General features: G+C 46.9%; 1 protein-coding gene across 1 annotated transcript in view; it reads right to left on the reverse strand.

Moving 5' to 3' along the window:
- Positions 1–4,671: 4,671 nt before the first annotated feature.
- Positions 4,672–21,166, reverse strand: part of LOC144368732 (Fc receptor-like protein 5) — a 31,904-nt gene continuing 15,409 nt past the window's right edge. The window contains exons 9-17 of the mRNA XM_078027849.1: positions 19,644–19,922; positions 16,970–17,248; positions 14,036–14,314; positions 10,835–11,142; positions 10,358–10,556; positions 9,646–9,673; positions 8,628–8,710; positions 6,697–8,430; positions 4,672–6,619 (exon numbers count right to left, since the gene is read on the reverse strand). Of these exons, the coding sequence (XP_077883975.1) occupies positions 8,198–8,430; positions 8,628–8,710; positions 9,646–9,673; positions 10,358–10,556; positions 10,835–11,142; positions 14,036–14,314; positions 16,970–17,248; positions 19,644–19,922 (1,688 nt within the window). The 3' untranslated portion in view covers positions 4,672–6,619; positions 6,697–8,197. The remainder of the gene's footprint in view (positions 6,620–6,696; positions 8,431–8,627; positions 8,711–9,645; positions 9,674–10,357; positions 10,557–10,834; positions 11,143–14,035; positions 14,315–16,969; positions 17,249–19,643; positions 19,923–21,166) is intronic.

Here is a 21,166-nt window from a genome sequence, read left to right on the forward strand (position 1 = left end):
TCATCCACCAGGAAATTCTGGTTAAAATATGGCCGGTATCCCGCCATTGCTGACCACCATCACCGCTTTCATCTCATCTCAGCCATCATCATCTCTTGCTTGGATCTCATGGTGGTTTCCTGGCTGGTCTGTCTGCTTCCACTCTGTGCTCTCTGCTGTCTGTCCTCAAACGCGTCAGGTGTGATCCTGTCTTATGGCTTGTGCCCTCTTCCCTGGGCATCCTCCCTCCGAGGCCGCTGGCCATCTGCAATTATAAATAAGTTAGTCAGGGAAGTGCTCACGGGGAAGTCAGCCAAGGCAAAGGTGTGAAGGGCTCAGCTGTATACACTGAGCACACAACCAGAGAACAGGCCAGCAGTGACCCTGAGGACAGAGGACGTTCTCCCCCATACTCGATTGCTCCCCTGGTCCAGTTGTTGGAAGAGGCCTTTTGATGATAAGTCCAGGGAGCAGGATCTTCTTAATGCAGACAGACTTCAGGGTGCAAAGAGGGCAACAGGAAGTGTAAAGACGTCCCCCTCCAGCATGCACTAAAGCTGCACCAGGGGTGTCCTTCAACTCTCACTTCCTGTGATTCCAGGCTGTTGGGGTGCTCCGGGGCTGAGGATTCCAGCACAGGCTGAGTGCTGTCTCCAGGTCTCCTCTGATCATGAGCCATGAGAATTAAGTAGCTGGCCTCTGCCTGCCCATTCCGCCTCTCAAAGCCCGAGTCTCAGTCCTGGGACCCCTGACCCTGCAGGTGGGATGCAGCTGGGCTTCTCTCAGCACCTCCCCCCACCCAGTCCTGTGTCCTGTTTTTGGTCAGGCAGGTGACAGTTTCTTCACTGGAAGAGGGCACCCTGGGCACATGGAAAGAGGGAGAGGCACCTGCTCTCAGCCTTGTTCTCTCATTTCTCCCAACTCTCCCCCTCACTCTTCAATAGCCACAGAACCAACCTTGCACAGAACTTTCTATGGGGTTTGCACTGTGGTTCAGAGCCCTGGATGTGGTATTCAGGCTGTGGAGAAGGTGTGAATGAGAGCAGCCAGGGAGACTCCGGAGGGGGCTGGGTGTGGAGGAGACAGCCCTGAGAAGCCAGGAGCCTGAGCTCTCTCCCTTGATCTCTTTCCATCCCTGCCCTTCATCTCTTGAACCGCCTGGTGCCAGGTAACCAGAGCTGCAGGACACGCCAGGGGCCCCACACAAGGAACTGGCATTTATGGAAATGCTCTCAGGAGCAAACAACAGGTTCTTTTGTCAACAAAACACCCGGGAGAGTGCTCTAGGAAGTCACCCATCTCGTCTTTAATTCCCTGGAAGGGTGAATGGAAAAGATCTTTTAAACGTTAGTCTAATTAGAAGGACATTGATCTGGAGTCTGTGCCCCATAACTTTAACCCGAGTGGTAGAAATCTTCCAGCAAGTTTGTTTTGCCCTGTGCACTTATCATTTTGGAGACAGGGAGTCAAAATCCACAGAGGAGGTACCTTTCTTTCCTAATGAGGGATTTTTAAATTTCCTCTCTGGAGCCTGGTGCAAAAGTCTTCTCAGCACTGTATTGGGTGTGAGCTATTTGGTGACAAGATCTCTACAAGAGATGGTGAGCAAATAAGTTTTTAGTCTTGAACTGCCCTTACGCTGTCCTCTCTGGGTTTTCATTTAGACCTAAGAACCCTGCCCTTTTGGAAAAAATTTCTCCTGCTCCACCTTTATGGCAAACTACATTTCTGCAATCAAGACAATCGTCTCTGCTTTGTGCTCTACAAGGTGCAGGCCTGTGACATGATGTGGCCTCCTTTGGAAAGGCTCAGCTTGGGTTGGGTTGGCAGAGCTGGCCCTGCTGATCCAGGACAGGCCCTTGCACTAGAAAGCTTGAACACCATGTGGCACACATGGAACTCATCTGTATTACATTGAAAGCAGGAACTACTGCTCTGAATTCCAACAGGTCAAAGACTTTAATGACAAAATTTTTTTAAATAGTTGAACCTTCGCAACAGCCTCGACTGTTTAGGGAAGCAACATCTGTTTAAGAAGTGGGCATCTTTTCAAGACTCTTGGCTCTGCCAAGGGGTTTTCCATCTGCTCCCACTTTCTGTGGCTGCATATCTGGTTGTGACTGCTGGGCTCCATGTGACTGCCACCTTGCTGTAACTCTGTGGCTTGAAGCTGCTGTTTTAGCTCGTGATCCCTGGAAAATAGCATGAAGCAGAAGTTCATGTGTTAACCGCATGATGGATGAGCCTAATCTTAGGGAGCAGGAATGAGAGAATGGGAGAGACTAGGAAGTAAGGAGAACACATCTAAAGGTGTGTCTTCCCAACTTGGTCACAGCTATGCCACAAGTTGATTGCCTGGTCTCAGAATGTTTCTATATCAAGTTTTTGCATCTTTGAGCAGTGCACTTGGTGAATGGTAAAGGAGAGAAATCCATCCAATGGCTCTACTATCCCATTGTCAAGATCAACCTCCAGCAGGTGGCCCAGAGTGGAGGTGGGGGCACATGGTATACATGAGGAAAGTGCCATTGGGTCATGCTGCACATGCCAAGAGAAACTGGGATCCTTGCCTGGCAGATGCAGCAGCCTGAATACACAGTAGCAGAACTAGTGAGACCTGTGGCTACAGACTCCAGCCTGAGCAGTCCAGCACCCCTGCCCAGCATTGCTTAATGGTCAGTGTGTGCATTCTAAAAGCACCAAAGCCTTAGGACAAAGTCTTAGTGACCTGCCAAAAAACAGTGCAGCCAGAGCCTTAGAGGCCTTCAGTGGCCAAAATCAAATTCAGCTCCAGATTACAGTTCCAAATAAATTATTGCAAATAATCATGGTAAAAACCCCATGTGGCCTATGCCAGGTAAATACCACTGATGCATAAAGCATCCACCATGGCCGTAGCAGAAACTTCTATCTTTCCTGTGCATTTGCTCTTCTGAAGTCTCCCCTGTTTCTTAAGGTTTGAAGCCTTGCAGGCACCTATCTGTGGAGGTGGGTCCTTTCAACATTTTTTTTGGGGGGGCAGTGTCCAGGGATCTGACCCAGGGCCTCACTTATGCTAGGCAAGCACTCTACCACTGAGCTACATCTGCAGCCAGAAGTGGGTCCTTTGGAACTTAGGACAGAGGACAACACAAACTCCCGTGAGATGCCCTTGGCCATGACACAGGGGGAGACAGACTGGCTGGTCCACACATGCCCACACTCTCTTTCCATCCTCTTCAGGGAGCTAAGTAGCTGTTCCTTATCGGGGGAGTAAGGCAGAGAGGGACCAGGGGTGTGGTGTAATGGGCTCCCTCCCCACGGCAGGGTGGGGACATCAGGAGTGTGAGAAATGCTTCTCCCTCAGACACCCAAACTCCAGGGCACTCGTGTCCAGATCTCCTGAAAGCTCAGTGGGCAGGGCTCGGGGGCACAGGAGGGGCCTGTGGACTCCTGAGCTGAGTGCTGAAGGACCCTCTTCATTTCTCTGAGCAGTTATCCAGGAGTCTTGTCTTCCCTGGCTGGGTCAGGAGGGCAGGTGCCCAGCACCCTCACTGGGTCACCATCTCCTTAATGAACCCCACACATCACTGATGAGGAGGCCTGAGGATCTGGAAGTGCCGAGGGTGGGTGTGCCTTCTGTTGGTCCCGTGGGTGTGTCTAGAAGCTCCTCTTCAGAACATGGTGGGTAACTGTCAACTGCGGACCTCAGCCTTGGGGCCACGGGAGTTATTCTGAGAAAACAGGCAAAGTCCCATTCTATACATTTATCCACTAAGAGCTGAGCCTCTGACTGACCAAGTCCTGTACTGTGGGCTGCGGCGATGTGAGAATTGGGGAGGGTCTCTCTCTGTGTCTCTCTGTCTCTGTCTCTGTGCCCATCCATCTGTCTGTCTCTCTCTCTTGTAAGGATGATAAGAAACATAGATGCAAAAGTTATAGAGACCCAGAGGGAAAAAGTGAAGCTTCCCTGAGAGGGGAATTAGGTTTTGCAGGACAAGTGACTTCCACAGATAAGTCAAAGAGGGAACAGTTACTGGAACAGATGTGGAAAGGTATGGCCACATGAAATCAGGGGTGTGTGTGTGTGTGTGTGTGTGTGTGTGTGTGTGTGTGTGTGTCAGGAGCGTGGGGTGCCTGTTCCTGTGGTGGTGGGGAAGGATTGGAGATGAAGCTGGAAGTTTGGGTTGGAATTAAACTGCAAAGAGCCTTGTGCCCACAGGAAAGAGTGAGCTCTCTGGAAAACAAGGGAATCCCAGCAGAGGGATCAACAGGCTGGACAGTTCATCCTGCTGATCCTACTGGGAATGAATGGGGGTGGAAGAGTCTGGAGGTAGGGACACCAGTCTCAGGTGACTGCAATAGTCCTCATGGTTGACAAGAGCCAGTACCAGGGCAGGGGCCGAGGGAACACGATTTATGAGATACCTAAGACAGACAGCAGAATGGATTGGACTGGGTGACCAATTCAGTGTAGAGAGCCAGAGACAGCTGTGTGTCTCCTGGCTGGGGTGACTGGGACAGAGGTGTGTCTTCAGCTAAAAAGAAGGAGATGAAAGGAGAAAAAGGAAGGGAGGGGGAGGGAAGGAGTAAGGAGAGAGTAAAAAAATTTGTGGTTCATCTGATTTATTTTTTTTTCTTGAGTTTCAGGCAACCTGCAGGCAATGCTGGTTTTGTTAAAAACAGTTAAAAAGTCCACTCCAGACTGACAGGTTGGTCTCATAGAAATTATTTTATTGGTATCCCCAAACATTCTGAGGTCTGAGGACATGAATTGCATTCCCCTGGAATAAGAGTTAATCAGTAAAGATATGGATAAATTGGTGGAGATGATGCAGATTCATTGGGAGACTTACCCAACATTCAATTTGACAATGATTTATTGAAAGCCAGCTGTATGCCAGGCACCATGCTGGGCTCTGTGTGTACATCAACTGGAGTTGGGCTTTGCTTTTATGGCCTCTCGAAGTTGTTGGAGAACCAGAAATGCCCCCAGCCCCATGTTTCTGCAACAGAAGAGAGATGTGGAGGAAAGAATGTGGTCTTGCAGGTTGGGAGCCCTGGGTTACTTTAGTTTGGGCTTTGCTACTACCTGGCTATGTGGTCATCATCATCTGGTTTCCTCCCAGATCTCAATTTCTTGCTGCAAAATTAGGGTTGTCCTAACCAACTTTCAGTTCTCTCCCCACATTGACAATGGTAATTACAAATCTGTCAAAGTGCCATAGGTGCCCAAAGGAGAGATGGTGGGTGGATACTGGTGGGGCTTAGGGAAAGGGCAGAATTACAGTAGATGGAGATGATGGGAAAGGCCTTTCAGGAGAAGGAATTGCAGAAGGGCTGAGCTAGGAAATGGAGAAGAGCACCTCTCAACTAGGGGCAGGGTCTGGAGGGCATGTTGATACATAGGGTGTTCATTCACCCTTCACGGGAAAGTGTGGGGAAACACAGATGGCGGCAGCCACCTTCCCCCACTCAGGGTGGCTGATAAAACACAATATGCTGCAGAGAAGTTCTGTATGCCACAGCAGCTGGCGGTGCTCTGGCTGAAGGACTGCTTCAGGAACAGTGTGAACTGTGTACAAGTTACATGGAGGGCAGCCAGGCCTCCTGCACCTCAGCTCTCAGTAGGGTTCCTGGTCCTGTGGCATCAGTGTCACCTGGAAGTTTGTTACAGAGAATCCCAGGCTCCACCCAGCCTCACGGAGCCAGGATCTGCAATTTCATAAGATCCTCAGGTATTCCGGAGGCACATTAAAGTCTGAGAAATTCTCTTTCTTGATAAGCCAAATTCCTCACCCCAGCTGCTTCTCTTTTATTTCTTGCTCAGAGGAAACAGAAGTACCTCCTGAATTTTCTCGGGAGCATGCTGAAGCTGGATCAGATGCCAGTTTGATTACCCATAGTTTCTTCTTCACTCATTCAGTCAAATGGTAATTTGCATATATTCCAATATGCATTCTAGCAGTGTCCTTGGGCATCCTGGAAGGTTGGGGAAGACCTGGGAACCGGAGTGCAAAGTCCACTCACTTGGATGAATAGATATTGGCACAGGCGCAGGAGAGGAGTTAGTCTCAAGGCAGGTGACCTTGGAGATTCAGACAGGTTGAAAAGCATAAAGTGCAGTCCACTAGAAGGACATCCATATGGCGTCCATCATCCTAGGGGCGTGTGCTTCCCATCTGGCAGGCTCCTGCAGTCGTCCCAGGAGGCTGATAGCAATTGAGAAGTGTACCCACGCGGGCAGGACCTCCCTGCTGGAATTGAGGACTGTCAGGACCCCCCTCCTCCCCAGCTGACACTCACTAAGGAAGCCTGGAGATGCAATGGGCCCCGAGTTGGGAGCAACTTATCACTAGATTAAAAAAGGAGCCACGAGGGCAACGCTGTAACCTAGGAAATAAGTGGGAGTCCAGCAGGGCTCTGGGCTCGGTGCAGACAGAGCATTTGACACAAAAGCTGCTGGATGTGGCCTGGGGTGGCTTCAATCTTCCCATTTCAATGCTCCTTCTTCCCCATGGAGAGCACTGGGATTCAGAGGCTGAGACAGCAGTTGGGGAGATGCGTGGACTCATCTGTGAGGAGCCGGGGAGGCCAGCTGGTGGGGCCCGGAGGCTGGGGTGCGTGCCTTCTTCACCTTGGCGTAGATGACAGAGGAGTCCTAGGAGGAAGGAACACTTAGGCGGGGGCCAGAGCTGTTGGGCCCCCGGGCGAGGCAACACAGGTCAGGAGACTCACCGTCTGATGGCTGAGGCTGTGTGCAGAGGCCGCTGTGGAAAGAAGGGGAGCGCTCAGCTGTGGAGGCCCACTCAGAGCTGTCCCTGTGCCCCGTGCTATAAGGCCAGTCCTTTCCGCCCTAGGACCTCTCCTGCCCAGCAAGTGCCCATTCTGTCCTCAGCCTTGGAGCGCTGACCAGCCCCCTCCTCAGCACCACCTCACGCTTTGCTCCCCACTCTGAGCTTCCAGAAGCTCTCAAAAGAAGGGCTTCACCTTTGACCTTGGTAGTCCCTTGACCCTAGAGTCACGTCACATATTATGGAGCATTGTCTGAAGCAGGCTTTAGAGAGAAGATTCTGAGTCCTATCTCCCTGGGACGGAGCCCTGGGTCTGCCTTGCCACCCCGGTGGTCTGGGGCTAGTCACTCAACCTCTCCTGCCTCACTTGTCACGTCTCTATGATGGGAATCCGCATGTCATCTGCCTCTGGGCTTATTGCAGAGATGTATGCATCTATATGATACAGGCACATACTGTGCACCCGGTTTTAGATGGATAATTCCTATCATCTGTCATGTGCTGAGCAGTTTCTGTGTGCCAGGTACAGTTCTGAGTGCTCTAAAGAAAATAAACTCGGGGCTGGGGTTGTGGCTCAGTGGTAGAGTGCTCTCCTAGCACGCGTGAGGCACTGGGGTCGATCCTCAGCACCACATAAAAAGGAATTAAAGATGCTGTATCCACCTGCAACTTAAAAAAATAAATAAATATTGAAAAAAAAAAGAAAACAAACTATCATATGCAAGTATACTACAGTTATATCCTTCTATATCTATATATGCTACAGGTACAGTTCTAAGGGATATCTAAGATATTTATACATATGATAAATATATATTTATAGATATTTATTTGTATCCTAGTTCTAAGGAAATATATAGCTGAGATCTTAGATATAAATATATATCTTAGATCATATATATGTATCTCTCTCTAAGATCTCTTTCTATATATACAAAATTTTTATTTACACCCCTATATAGCCCTGTTCTAAGGGTTTGATCTGTCTACCGACCAATCTATCAATCATCAATCTATATCTTAAATATATGTTAGATCATTTGTATATACACACACACACATATATATATCTTAGATGTATCTTAGATCTACAATGATGGGATTGGCGTCCTTAGAAAATGAGGCACAAGAAAGATGATCCCTCTATCATGAGAGGATGTAGCAAGAAAGCTCTTGTTTGCAAACCAGGGAGAGGAAGAGGGGACCCTGACCATGTTGGGAACTGTGAGCAATAAATGCTTATTTTGTAAGCCAACCAGTCTATAGTATTCTGTATAGGAGCCCAAAATACGACAGCAGAGAATAATAGTCCTGCTCCATTTTATAAACAAATGGCTTTACAGAGGGTTCAGTGACATCCCAAGGTGATGGTTCTATGCTGAGTTAGACTGTACTGAGGCCATCAGTTGAGGACAGAGAGAGCAGTACCATGTGATGGGCTTGGGCTAACCCCAAACAGTGTAGGCACAAGTTGAGAAGCCCCAGTGAACTAGGCTGGGGGCAGCTGGCTCTGTGTCTGGCTGGCCCAGTCCTTCTGGGGAGGAGGAGATGGAGCAGTAGGCTGTCGACGTTGAAGGCTGGCCAGAACCGGTGCTCCCTCTGCTCTTACCTGAATTTCTGCTTTCCTTCTGGAGGCAGGACACTTGGGAGTAAACCACGTCTTCTCCTCTAGAATTTACTTAGAGAGAAGTTGACGTGTCAGAGGACAGGAAGGAGCTTGCCTCTTAGCTGAGCCCTGTCCTCCTCCCCAGCCTGTTTATTGTCCAAAAGGACGAAACCTTCTGGGTCTGTGGGCTGTCGCCCCTCACCTCCGGTCCCAGCTCTTTCCCACACCGACCCTGTGGCCCAGCCCAACGGCGTGTCCCTGGTCCTCACCGTTCATGTACACCGGCTGCAGCTCTATCCATCCTGGCACATTGTGGTAGGTGGGGTCCTGGGGGTTGGAGTCTGAAGAGCGCCTGTGAGACACAGGAACACTGGTGTTTCCCAGGGGCCTGACACAGTGGCTATGGTGATCCCTCTCAGTGAGTTTTTACCCCAGATGGGCAGACAAGCCTGGAATCATATTCATGACTATGAATCATGAGGAATTAATACCATATGTTATACTTTATGGCCATCAGGTATGTAATAGGCACTGCACTTGGAGCAATAGAAAGTTAGTTCTATTTTATCTCCATTCTACAGGTAAAAAAAATAATGGAGGTTTTACAAGGGGAAGTGACTGACCATGACCATGTGACTAGAAAAGGGAAAAACCAAAATTCAAACCAGGCTCCAGAACCTCTACTTTCACAGAGATCAGAATCAGAAAAGGTCTTAGGAACTCTGGATGGTTTAGATACTACTCCCACTGCTACCAGGGGTTGCCCGGGGATAGTGTTAAGCCACAGTGTGGCTACTGAAGTCAGCCTTAAGGATCCAAGACAGTGGCCCTTCTTCAGCTGGCAGAGTGACTTCACTGGGTGACCAAGGTATGTGGCTCTGTCTTCTTGGCTGTCATCACAACAGGTCTTGGTTATGTTGGCCAAGTCCAGAGCTTTCCAGGTTAATTAAGCTAAGTCATCTCAAGACATGGATGGACTCAGGGGGCACAGTGGGCACTCAGACAAACAAGCCAAGAGCTAGGGGTGGTTGTATAAGGATGTGAGCTGAGAAATAAAAAGTAATGGATACTTGATGTGAGAAGAAGGCCTCTACAGTTGAAGTGGTGGATGGGAAGGTCCTGGGAATTGCCTTGAGGTATCCCAACAGAAGTGGCGACGTGAAGCGGGTACCACCCATCTCAGCATCATACAGCAGAAACTGGGCTCTTGGTGATAATCGGGTTCAATTCCATTGTATACCCCATGGGAATTTCATTAACTACATGGAAACACAGCCCAGGTCTTACCTGGAGGGGTCAGAGGCGGTCCGTCCCCCTGTGAAAGAAAGCACAGAGGTATTTGATTTAGGAAAAGAGGACCTTCTTAGGGGGCCCAGCCGCAGGAGACTTACATAGAAATCACCAGGCATTGCTGTCAATACAGTCTGAATCCTTCCCAAGGGAGGTGATATATGGGGCCCAAACTACTAAACCCCGGCCTCCAAAGGAGTATGGTTATAATGTGAAATAGGAGTCCACAAACTGTAGACCTTTATCTTGGAGTTTTTAAAGAGTGATCTTTAAAAATGGCAGGCAGTTTAATAGCTGCAAGGCAGGAAAAGAGACTTTATCATCTACAAACATAGTGTGCATTTAAAAAAAATCAACAAGTTACCAACTCCTATTTGGCTTCTGTTTTTCACTTCTGTTTCTCAGAGTTGATGTCCTCCTCTTCCCATCGCTTAGGGGTCTTTGTAGATACCGAGGGAGGCATGTTGCAATTTGGGGGGTTGGATAAGCTGCATGTCACCCAGGCTTGCTCCACTAACACGGCTCTTTCAGCAGTTTCAGATTTGGTAAAGAGGGCTTTGGGGGACCCAGTGGGAAAGGTGAAGAAGGATTGTGGGGTGGAAGGAGAGGAGGTTTTGAAAGCCCGGGGTACGGTCACACAGTCGGCATGAGGTTGAAGGAAGGCAGAGGAGGGAGGGGCTCAGGCGGAGGTGAGCCAGGAGCTTCTTACCTGCTTTCCTCGAAAGCCAATGGTAGAAGAGCAGAGCGCCAGCAGCAAGGACCACTGTCCCCAGCAGCCCCCCAGGGACTCCTGGGGCCACAGGACCACTTTGGCTCTCCGTTAGCCCTGACGGGGAGACCCCATGCGTGAGCCCAAGACAGAGGCTTGTGGCCTTCAGCTGCTCTGAGCCCTGAAGCTGGTGCCTGGCCTGGGAGACAGGACGAGCCTAGAGGCCCAGAATCCCTGAGGCCAAGCGGGTGTTGGTGTGGCACAGGACATGGCTCCTGGCTTTGTGAGGCAGGGCGTTGCCATGATTGAGACAGGGCTGAGGGTCAGGATGGACAGTGGCCAGTGAGAGAAGAGCCAGCAGGTAAACCCTGAATTCGATGATGCTCTTTGTCCCTGCCCCCACCACAAGTGGGAAGCACTCTCTTGATAAAGCCCGTGAGAATGACCAGAGGGTCCCTGGAGGAAATTTTTGGCTCACACCTGTGCCCTGGGGGTAAGAAACTTACCTGGGATGAAAATTGCCGCCGCCTCACTGCACTGGGCACCCTGGCCATTGTCGGCCTCGCACGAGTAGTTTCCAGAATGTTCTGCAGTCAGGGAGAGGTTGAAGGATGCCCCTCCCCCAGAGGGCACCGAGCTGTTTCCCAGGGTGACGTCCTCCAGGTAAAACTGGTACAGGATCGGGGGAGAGCCCCTCAGGGCCTCGCAGTGAAGCTCCACCACGTCCCCCACCTCAGCCTGGGCCCTGGGAGCCCTGAGGGTGAGCACAGGGCCGGACACTGGAACTGGGACAAAACAAAATGTCCATGGCAGTTTCCACTTCTAACATATTTGTAAGAAAAAGAAAAGTGTTATAAACAAATGGAAAAAGTCAGAGCTCAGACTCTGAAAATGAATTGAAACAAACCATAGTTAATGACTTTGATGCATAAATACCTTTTCATTTACAGTAATATTCAATAGAAAAATGTAGAAAGTGATGAAAACTTCAAATAGTCAGTAAATATAAAAAGACTTTTATCTTCATTATGAATACATTACATGTATGCAAGTAAAAACAACCTGAATACAATACAATTCCTTTTCCTTCTCACCCGATTAGCACAGCCCAAATGGATGGATAATGCCTACAAGGTAAACAGGCACCTTGTTATTGACTAGGTGAGAAAGCAAATTTAAGACACTTCTTTGACAATTTGAAAATATCTACCAAATTTAAAACACTTTGAAAGCTTGGCCCAGCAAAACTATGCCTAGGACCATCTCCTTAGGGATACTGACATATTGTAGGTCAAAATTGTTTGTATAAGGATTTCTACAATAGTGAAATATCAGAAATGACCCAGTAGACCAAGTAATGCAATAACGAAAGATAGCTAAGATGCATAGGTGTATTTTTAAGTGAAAAATGGAAGTTGGGTAACTATATGTGTAATATGATCCTACTTGGGTAACAAATTCTGTGCCTCAATGTTCATAGAATATTTATGGAAAATACTCATGAAACAGTTAACAGGTAGTTATGTATAGGAAGAGAAGTTGGAAAGAGACCTTTGTGTTCACTTATACATTACTGTTGGAACTGCAAATTGGTACCACCACTCTGGAAAAAGTATGAAGATTCCTTAGGAAACTTGGGATGGAACCACTATTTGACCCAGTTATCCCACTCTTGGGTTTATATCCAAAGGACTGAAAGTCAGCATACTCTAGTGATGCTGCCACATCAATGTTTACAGCAGCTCAATTCACAATAGCCAGGCTATGGGACCAACCTAGGTTCCCTATAACAGAAGAATGGATTAAAAAACAAGTGGTATATATACACAATGAAATATTACTCAGTCATATAGAAGAATGAAATTATGGCATATGGTAAATAGATGGAACTGAAGAATATTATGCTAAGTGAAATAAGCTGGTCCCCCCTCCCCCCCAAAAAAGAATGTTTTCTCTGATATATGGATGCTAAGTCACAACAAGGAAGGGGAAGATGAGAAGTTCCTTGGACAGACAAAGGGGAATGAAGGGAAGGGAGGCGAGATGGGAATGGAAAAGACAGTAGGATGAACCAGACCTATGTGACTAAGTTATGCTAATTCTATGTATGTCTAATATGCCAAAATACACTCTACTGCCATGTATATCTAGAAAGAACAAATAAATTAAAGAAATAAAGAAAGAAAGAAGTAGACCTTTACAACGTTGGTCCTTTGGTAATACTGGATTTTTAACATTCAGATAACATTTCATGATATGGATCTTGAAACTAGGACACACGTCATAGAGAGGAGAAACTGCCTCCCAATCTGCTCTTCTGGGTGGTTGCTGTTCTCCGTGACTTGGGTCCTAGCTCTGGAACTCACACACAGTATATCCAGGATGTTCAGGAAACTCTTTAGCTAGGTTGATAATAGCAGCAGAATAACAGGTGTTTGTGCCGGGGAATCATAGGAACAAGGGGAGAAGGATGATCAACAGTCCCAGTTCAGAGGAAAACTGTCTGAGGCAGGTGCTACTGGGACAGGAGGTCATAGAGCAGGAGCAAATGATCTGGCTGAATGGGAGAAACCACACCTCAAATCAGTTCACCTCCCGGGGACTTGGAGATCACTGCACTGGCTACCTCGAGTAGAGACTGGATCCTGAGCTAGCAGGATCAAATTATCCTGTTTCTTTAACTTTGTCTCTATTCCTCAAGATACTTAGGGATTCAGCCAAGAAAGACCAAGAGTGTAGACCTAGGTTTGGCTTTACCTGACTCTGGGGGTAATCGTACACCATAGCATAGTCTCCCGTTCCTGGGACGAATCCCGGAGGTAGGGACAACCCTCTTCTCCTTTTGCACGAATCCTTCTAGGAAACTTTGTGTCTCTATGTTCTATATTCCCTGTCCAGGAAATTATGGGAAATTATGGCACAATTTCCATCTAGGACAGGGAAATTATGACACGATTTCCATCTAGCCGGATTTCCCACTTTACGGATGAGGACACTGAGGTCAGTATAAGAAAGGTGCTTGGTGAAGGTCATATAGGAAGTTGATCTTTAAAGCCAAGTCTGCAACATTCATCGTAACAGCCCTAAGAGACTTTTTCTTTACCCTGGGTCTCCCTAAACAAGGTTTAAAGGTCATCGCCAAACAGATTAAAAGCTCAAAAGAAGCACTTTTCCTTTGGTTATTACACTTAATGGCAAGCAGTGAAAGGACAGCTTAGAAAAGACAAATTTAATTGATGGGGGCGATTTTTATCCCATGTCACCCTGCTGTCCCCTCCTCTGCCCCTGTCACCTGTGCCCATCCTTTAAGGACCCAAAGGCTGGGAGGCTGTGCGGATGTTAGCAGAGGATTTTAATATGGAATATGGATAAAACTTCTATTCCTGGGAATGAAGTGAACTCAGGAGTAGAAGCTTCTTGGAAGTCAAGGAGAGAAGAACCCAGGCAAGGAAGGGTCTGATATTTGGGGGGAGCAGAGAAACCCATCCTCAGAATCCTTGGGCTTCCTTAAACCACCTCAGGAGGGAGCTCAGATGTCAACAGGGCTCTGCAGGCGGGGAGAGGCTGCGAAGGCAACCAGACAGGAGCCCGGGGAGCGCTGCACCTTTGTCTGGTGCGGTTGGAAGGGAAGGCACCCGCAGGTCTGGCTTGTGCTGCTGGTGGGCACAGCCGGCTCACCTGTGACAATGACAGTCACCAGTTCACTGTGCTGCATCCTCAGGTCATTCTCAGCCTCACACGAGTAGTTTCCAGAATGTTTCTCCATCAGGGAGAGGTTGAAGGAGGCTCCTCCGCCAGAGGGGGCCACTGTGCTGCCCAGGGTGACGTCCTCATGGTAAAACTTGTACAGGATCGGAGGAGAGCCGCTCAGGGCCTCGCAGTGAAGCTCCACCACGTCCCCCACCACAGCCTGGGCCCTGGGAGCCCTGAGGGTGAGGACAGGGCGGGACACTGGAACTGGGGGAGGAAAAACAGCCATCAGCTCTTTCTGATTGAATATATTCTTCCACACTACAGACATTTCAAACAGGACAGTGATTTTCTTGTTTTTTAATGACCTTGAGACACAAATGAGAGCTCATCCTTTACACATTCTCAGAACCTTATTCACACCTCAGGAAACACTGACATGTGTGTAGTTATTACACACCTGTGGTTTGGAGAACTGAGATGTAAAAACCCAAGCATATGTGAGGAATCTGAAAACAGATGAAATTGAAACCTGTGCATCTGATAAGGATGAAGGGGGGAAGGAGAAACCAGCTCAACAGAAAGTGAAGGAGAGGAGAGAGCTGTTGCATTTATAACCAGGCATGGAATTGAGTCTGGGCTACACTAGAAACAGGACTCACAAGAGGATGGGCATTGCAGTGTATTTGCTTATTTTTATATTTAATTAATCAATCACAAATTACTGAATACAAGGTATCCATAAGTTCCACAATGGTTGTATCTAATGGATATTCAGTGGTGAGAAAGACATAGACCCTGCTCTCAGAGCTTCCAATGCAGGGGAAATGGTAGGCAGAAACTGAACAAAACAGAAATTTAGAGTCAAAGCATTGATAATTGACACCAAAGATCAGGTGCTAAGAAAGGTTGAATACTGGGACTGGATCTAGCACAGATGAGTCAGGGGAAGCTTCTCATGGCATTAGAAATTAACCATGGGAAGAGGGAGGAAAGAGGAAAGAGGAAAGATGAAGCAGGTAGACAGTATGTGCAAAGGTCCTGGGCTGGCAAGAAGGTGAGCATAGGTGGGGTAGCACTGAGGGAAGGCTGGAGAGCCAGGCAGGGCTTCCCACGCCATGCTGAGGATTTTGATCCTTCTTCACTAAGCAATGGTATCAGAATTCTGACCTTGTTTGGCACAAAGGACTGTAGTGGGGGCAGAAGTGAAACTGAGGGGTAGTTAAAAGTCACTGAATGACGAAGGCTCTGACTAGGGTGGTGGCAATAGAGATAGAGAGGATTCAAAGAACACCCCTCAGTTTCTGCCTTGTGGATTTGGGTGGAGCAAGTGTGGTGAGCAGTGGATGGAGCAGGATCAAGCAATGGTGTTTCTAGCTGTGAGAGAAATGGAGCAAGTCAAATGCCCACGGAAGGAGCCTATGAGGAGGGATGCTTAGAGTTGTGAGTGAGAAAGGGATAGTTGGTTTCCTGAAGGTTCTGAGGATGCATGAGAGGATGGAATGTAGAGATCAAATGGAAATGTTCACTGACACCAGGAGAAGAGTCCCCTGCTCCACACCTGGGGGAAAGGGGGCGTAGTTACTGACTGGGTGGAGAGATAGACAAACACTCAATTTGATGGTAGGAGTCAGAGGTTTTCTAGGCAGATGGATGAGGGAGGGAGAAGGAGAGTGATTGAACTGGGAGTTCTGTTGAGGTCTGAGGACAGTAGTGACAGAAGGAGTTGCTGGAAGGGCAGGAGGTCATGGTGAGTAGTAAGTGCTTAAAATGGTCTTTTAGGGTTGGATGCCTGTGTTTATGTGGGGTGGATGATGGACGTGGGAAAAGGACAGGCCATGGTGTTGGTCACGAACATAGACATAGACATGTGGTCATTAGAGTCATGGAATGAGGGCCAAGGGATCAAAATACATGGAGGTCTTTGGTGATCTCTGTGAGACAACCTGGTAGTTGAGTCTTTTCTCAAATTTAGCGATGGTGAAGCAATGGGTGGAGGTGGATCAGTGAGATTTGACCAGATCTCAGCTCATGACAGTGGGACTTGGTGATATTGCTGAATGGAAAAGGGCATGTAAAAAAGCAAGAGTGAGAAAGTTGGGAAATTTCCTAGCAGGGTTCTTCGATGAGAGCCGAAGTTTTTCTGGCAGAAAACAGGAGAAGCTAGGGAGAAATATGTGAGGTTTCATAACAATGGCTGCAGAGCATTGCTAGTAAGAAAAGTACAGCTAGAGAAAGGAAGGTACAGCTGGAGAAAGGAAAGTACAGTGAGATAAAGGAAAGTACAGCTAGAGACAGGAAAGTACAGATACAGAAAGGAAAGTACAGCTGGAGAAAGGAAAGTGCAGCTAGAGACAGGGAAGTACAGCTAGAGACAGGAAAGTACAGTGAGAGAAAGGGAAGTAAAGTGAGAGAAAGGAAAGGAAAGTGAGAGAAAGGAAAAAACTGCTAGAGGAAAAAAAAGTACAGCTGATAAAAGGAAAGTACAGCAGTTGAAAAAAGTACAGCTGGAGAAAGGAAAGTACAGATAGAGAAAGGAGAGTACAGCTAGAGAAAGAAAAGAACAGCTGGAGTAAGGAAAATACAGCTGGAGAAAGGAAAGCACAATTAGAGAAAGGAACAATCAGGTAGAGAAAGTAAAGTACAGCTGGAGAAAGGATAGTAGAGCTAGAGAAAGGAAAGGACAGTAGGAGAAAGGAAAGAACAACTAGACAAAGGAAGGTACAGTGAGAAAGGAAGGCGCACTCCTCCACCTGTGGAATCCAGGCACACCTGCTCTCCATGTGGCTGTGAGGCAGCAGGCCTGCCATGACAGCCCCCAGGGGGTGCTTCTGTGGAAACTGAGCTCCAGTCTCGCCTACTGGGGCTGGTGGGGCAATGGTCTGTCCCTTCTGCTGCTGTTAGTGGGAAAAACCAACTTACTTTTGACAGTGAGTGTCATTGTGTCACTGCGTTGTGTCTGAGCACTGTTGGTGGCTTCACAGAAGTAGTTTCCAGAATGTTCTGGAGTCACAGAGAGACTGAGGGATGCTCCTCCTCTATAATGGGCCTCTCTGCTCCCCAGGGTGACATCCTCATGATAAAACGTGTATGTGATGGGGAGGGAGCCTCCCAGGGCCTCGCAGTGAAGCTCCATCACGTCCCCCACCACAGGCTGTAACATGGGAGCCCTGCGTGTGAGGACAGGACGGGACACTGGAACTGGGGAAGGAAAAACAGCCATTAGCCTTTCTGATTGAATATATTCTTCCACACTAAAGACATTTCAAACAGGACAGTGATTTTCTTGTTTTTTAATGACCTTGAGACGCGAATGAGAGCTCATCCTTTACACATTCTCAGAACCTTATTCAGACCTCAGGAAACACTGACATGTGTGCAGTTCTTACCTGTGGTTTGGAGCACTGAGATGTACAAACCCACGCATATTTGAGGAGTCTGAAGGGATGAAATTGAAACCTGTGCATCTGATAAGTCAAAGGATGAAGGGGGGAGGAGAAACCAGCTCAACAGAAAGTGAAGGAGAGGAGAGAGCTGTTGCATATATAACCAGGGATGGATTTGAGTATGAGCTACATTAGAAACAGGACTCACAAAAGGATGGGCATTGCAGTATATTTGCTCATTTTTATATTTAATTATTCACAAATTACTGAATACAGGATATCCATAAGTTCCACAATGGCTGTATCTAATGGATATTCAATGGTAAGAAAGACACAGACCCTGCTCTCAGAGCTTCCAATGCAGGGGAAATGGTAGGCAGAAACTGAACAAAACAGAAATTTAGAGTCAAAGCATTGATAATTGAGACCAAAGATCAGGTGCTAAGAAAGGTTGAATACTGGGACTGGATCTAGCACAGATGAGTCAGGGAAGCTTCTCATGGCATTAGAAATTAACCATGGGAAGAGGGAGGAAAGAGGAAAGAGGAAAGATGAAGCAGGTAGACAGTATGTGCAAAGGTCCTGGGCTGGCAAGAAGGTGGGCATAGGTGGGGTAGCACTGAGGGAAGGCTGGAGAGCCAGGCAGGGCTTCCCACGCCATGCTGAGGAATTAGATCCTTCTTCACTAAGCAATGGTATCAGAATTCTGACCTTGTTTGGCACAAAGGACTGTAGTGGGGGCAGAAGTGAAACTGAGGGGTAGTTAAAAGTCACTGAATGACGAAGGCTCTGACTAGGGTGGTGGCAATAGAGATAGAGAGGATTCAAGGAACACCCCTCAGTTTCTGCCTTGTGGATTTGGGTGGAGCAAGTGTGATGAGCAGTGGATGGAGCAGGATCAAGCAGTGGTGTTTCTAGCTGTGAGAGAAATGGAGCAAGTCAAATGCCCACGGAAGGAGCCTATGAGGAGGGATGCTGAGAGTCATGAGTGAGAAAGGGATAGTTGGTTTCCTGAAGGTTCTGAGGATGCATGAGAGGATGGAATGTAGAGATCAAATGGAAATGTTCACTGACACCGGGAGAAGAATCCCCTGCTCCATACCTGGGGGAAAGGGGGCGTAGTTACTGATTGGGTGGAGAGATAGACAAACTTTCAATTTGATGGTAGGAGTCAGAGGTGTTCTTGGCAGATGGATGAGGGAGGGAGAAGGAGAGTGATTGAACTGGGAGTTCTGTTGAGGTCTGAGGACAGTAGTGACAGAAGGAGTTGCTGGAAGGGCAGGAGGTCATGGTGAGTAGTAAGTGCTTAAATGGTCTTTTAGGGTTGGACGCCTGTGTTTATGTAGGGTGGATGATGGATGTGGGAAAAGGATAGGCCATGGTGTTGATCATAGACATAGACATGTGATTCTTAGAGTCATAAAATGATGGTGGGATGGAAATGTTTAAGGGATCTAAGTACATGGATGTCTTTAGTGATCTTTGTGATACAGCCCGGTAGCTGAGTCTTTTCTCAGATTTAGCGATGGTGAAGCAATGGGTGGAGGTGGATCAGTGAGATGTGACCAGATGCTCAGCTCATGAGAGTGGGACTTGGTGATATTGCTCAATGGAAAGGGGCATGTAAAAAAGCAAGAGTAGGGGTCTCGGATGGGACCCAGGTTGCTCTGGCAGAGGTGCAGGAGAAGCTAGGGAGAAATTTGTGGGTTTTCATAACAATGGCTGCAGAGCACTGCTATAAGAGAAAGTACAGCTAGATTAAGAAAAGTATAGCTGGAGAAAGTAAAGTACCAATAGAGAAAGGAAAGTACAGCTAGAGAAAGGAAAGTACAGTGAGAGAAAGGAAAGTACAGCTCGAGAAAGGGAAGAACACCTATAGCAAGTACAGTAGAGCTTCAGAAATAATTCTTCAACTAGAAAAAGGAAAGAACAGCTCGAGTAAGGAAAGTACAGCTAGAGAAAGGGAAGTACAGGTGGAGAAGGGAAAATACAGCTGGGAAAAAAAGGTACAGCTCGGAAAGGAAGGTGCACGCTCCTCCACCTGTGGAATCCAGGCACACCTGCTCTCCATGTGGCTGTGAGGCAGCAGGCCTGCCATGACAGCCCCCAGGGGGTGCTTCTGTGGAAACTGAGCTCCAGTCTCGCCTACTGGGGCTGGTGGGGCAATGGTCTGTCCCTTCTGCTGCTGTTAGTGGGAAAAACCAACTTACTTTTGACAGTGAGTGTCATTGTGTCACTGCGTTGTGTCTGAGCACTATTTCTGGCTTCACAGAAGTAGTTTCCAGAATGTTCTGGAGTCACAGAGAGACTGAGGGATGCTCCTCCTCTATAATGGGCCTTTCTGCTCCCCAGGGTGACATCCTCATGATAAAACGTGTATGTGATGGGGAGGGAGCCTCCCAGGGCCTCGCAATGAAGCTCCATCACGTCCCCCACCACAGGCTGGACGCTGGGATTCTTGAGGGTGAGGACAGGACGGGACAATGGAACTGAGGAGAGAAAACATGTTAGCTGACGTTAGTGTCTTCTTAAAAAAATTTCAAACAGTTCCCCATTAAAATAATGTTAAATTTACAGAATTATATAAAATAAATAAGAAACATTCTATCATTTATCTTATTCTTATTTTTCAGAGATTTCCTCAGTTGCATATGTGTTAATAACTTTCTAAGCCGTTTCTATGTACAAATATACTTACATCAACACATAAATACAGTGAAAACCACAGGCAGCGGATCACAATACACACTCTTCCGCAACCTGCTTTCTGCCTTAGCAACCTACCCTGAGCCTCTTTCTGTGGTATTTATGAATGATCTGCACCATTCACTTAAAAGAACAAAGTTTATATATATGTATATATTTTTTTAAGAATTTTTTTAAAGGTGGACACAATATCTTTACTTATTTTATTTATTTTTATGTGGTGCTGAGAATCAAACCTAGTACCTCACAAGTGCAAGGCAAGTACTCTACCGCTGAGCTGTAACCCCAGCCTCAAAGTATATTTCTTTATATACAATAAAGTGCAACTCTTATGTATGTAAAATTTTGTACAGATATTACCTACTTTACAAACCTTGGAATATTCCATTGTGTTTATTTACTATAATATACTTAAGCAATTCTTTCTGAATGAATGGTTAGGTCATAATTTTAAAATATTTGTGTAGTACTGCATTAAATGATCCTGTAGATATATCATTATATATTTGTGCATGCATTAGGATAAATTCTTAGAAGTAGAATTTCTTGGAGGAGGTATATGAACAGTTTAAATAATGATAAATTACTCTTTAAAACGTTGGACCAATTAACACCTGCACTAGGGGAAAATAAGTATCTGTTTCCTCATACCTTTTTCAGTTAGGTTTATATTTATTATTTATTCTCTTTTTCTAGTCACTTCACTTGAATAATTCACTCATTCTCTCCTGTGTGACTCTACAGGCTGCTAGTTGGTTTTCCATGTAACTTTACTAACCCATTAATGAATTTCTAAAAATACTCAGAAATGATTTATAAAGTGGAAACTTTGAAATTTGTTATTAATTTTATAAAACGTTTTCCATTTTAATTACTGACATACAGTAATTGTGCATATTTATGGGTACAGTGTGACATTTTGATATTGTATACAATGTGGAATGATCAGATCAGGGCAATTGGTGTGTTTGTCGCCTTAGATGATTATTTGTTTGGAAGCAACATTAATTTAAAAAAATTGTCAAGT

The sequence above is a fragment of the Ictidomys tridecemlineatus genome, chromosome 11 (assembly GCF_052094955.1).
Source record: "Ictidomys tridecemlineatus isolate mIctTri1 chromosome 11, mIctTri1.hap1, whole genome shotgun sequence".
NCBI classification, from domain to species: Eukaryota; Metazoa; Chordata; class Mammalia; order Rodentia; family Sciuridae; genus Ictidomys; species Ictidomys tridecemlineatus.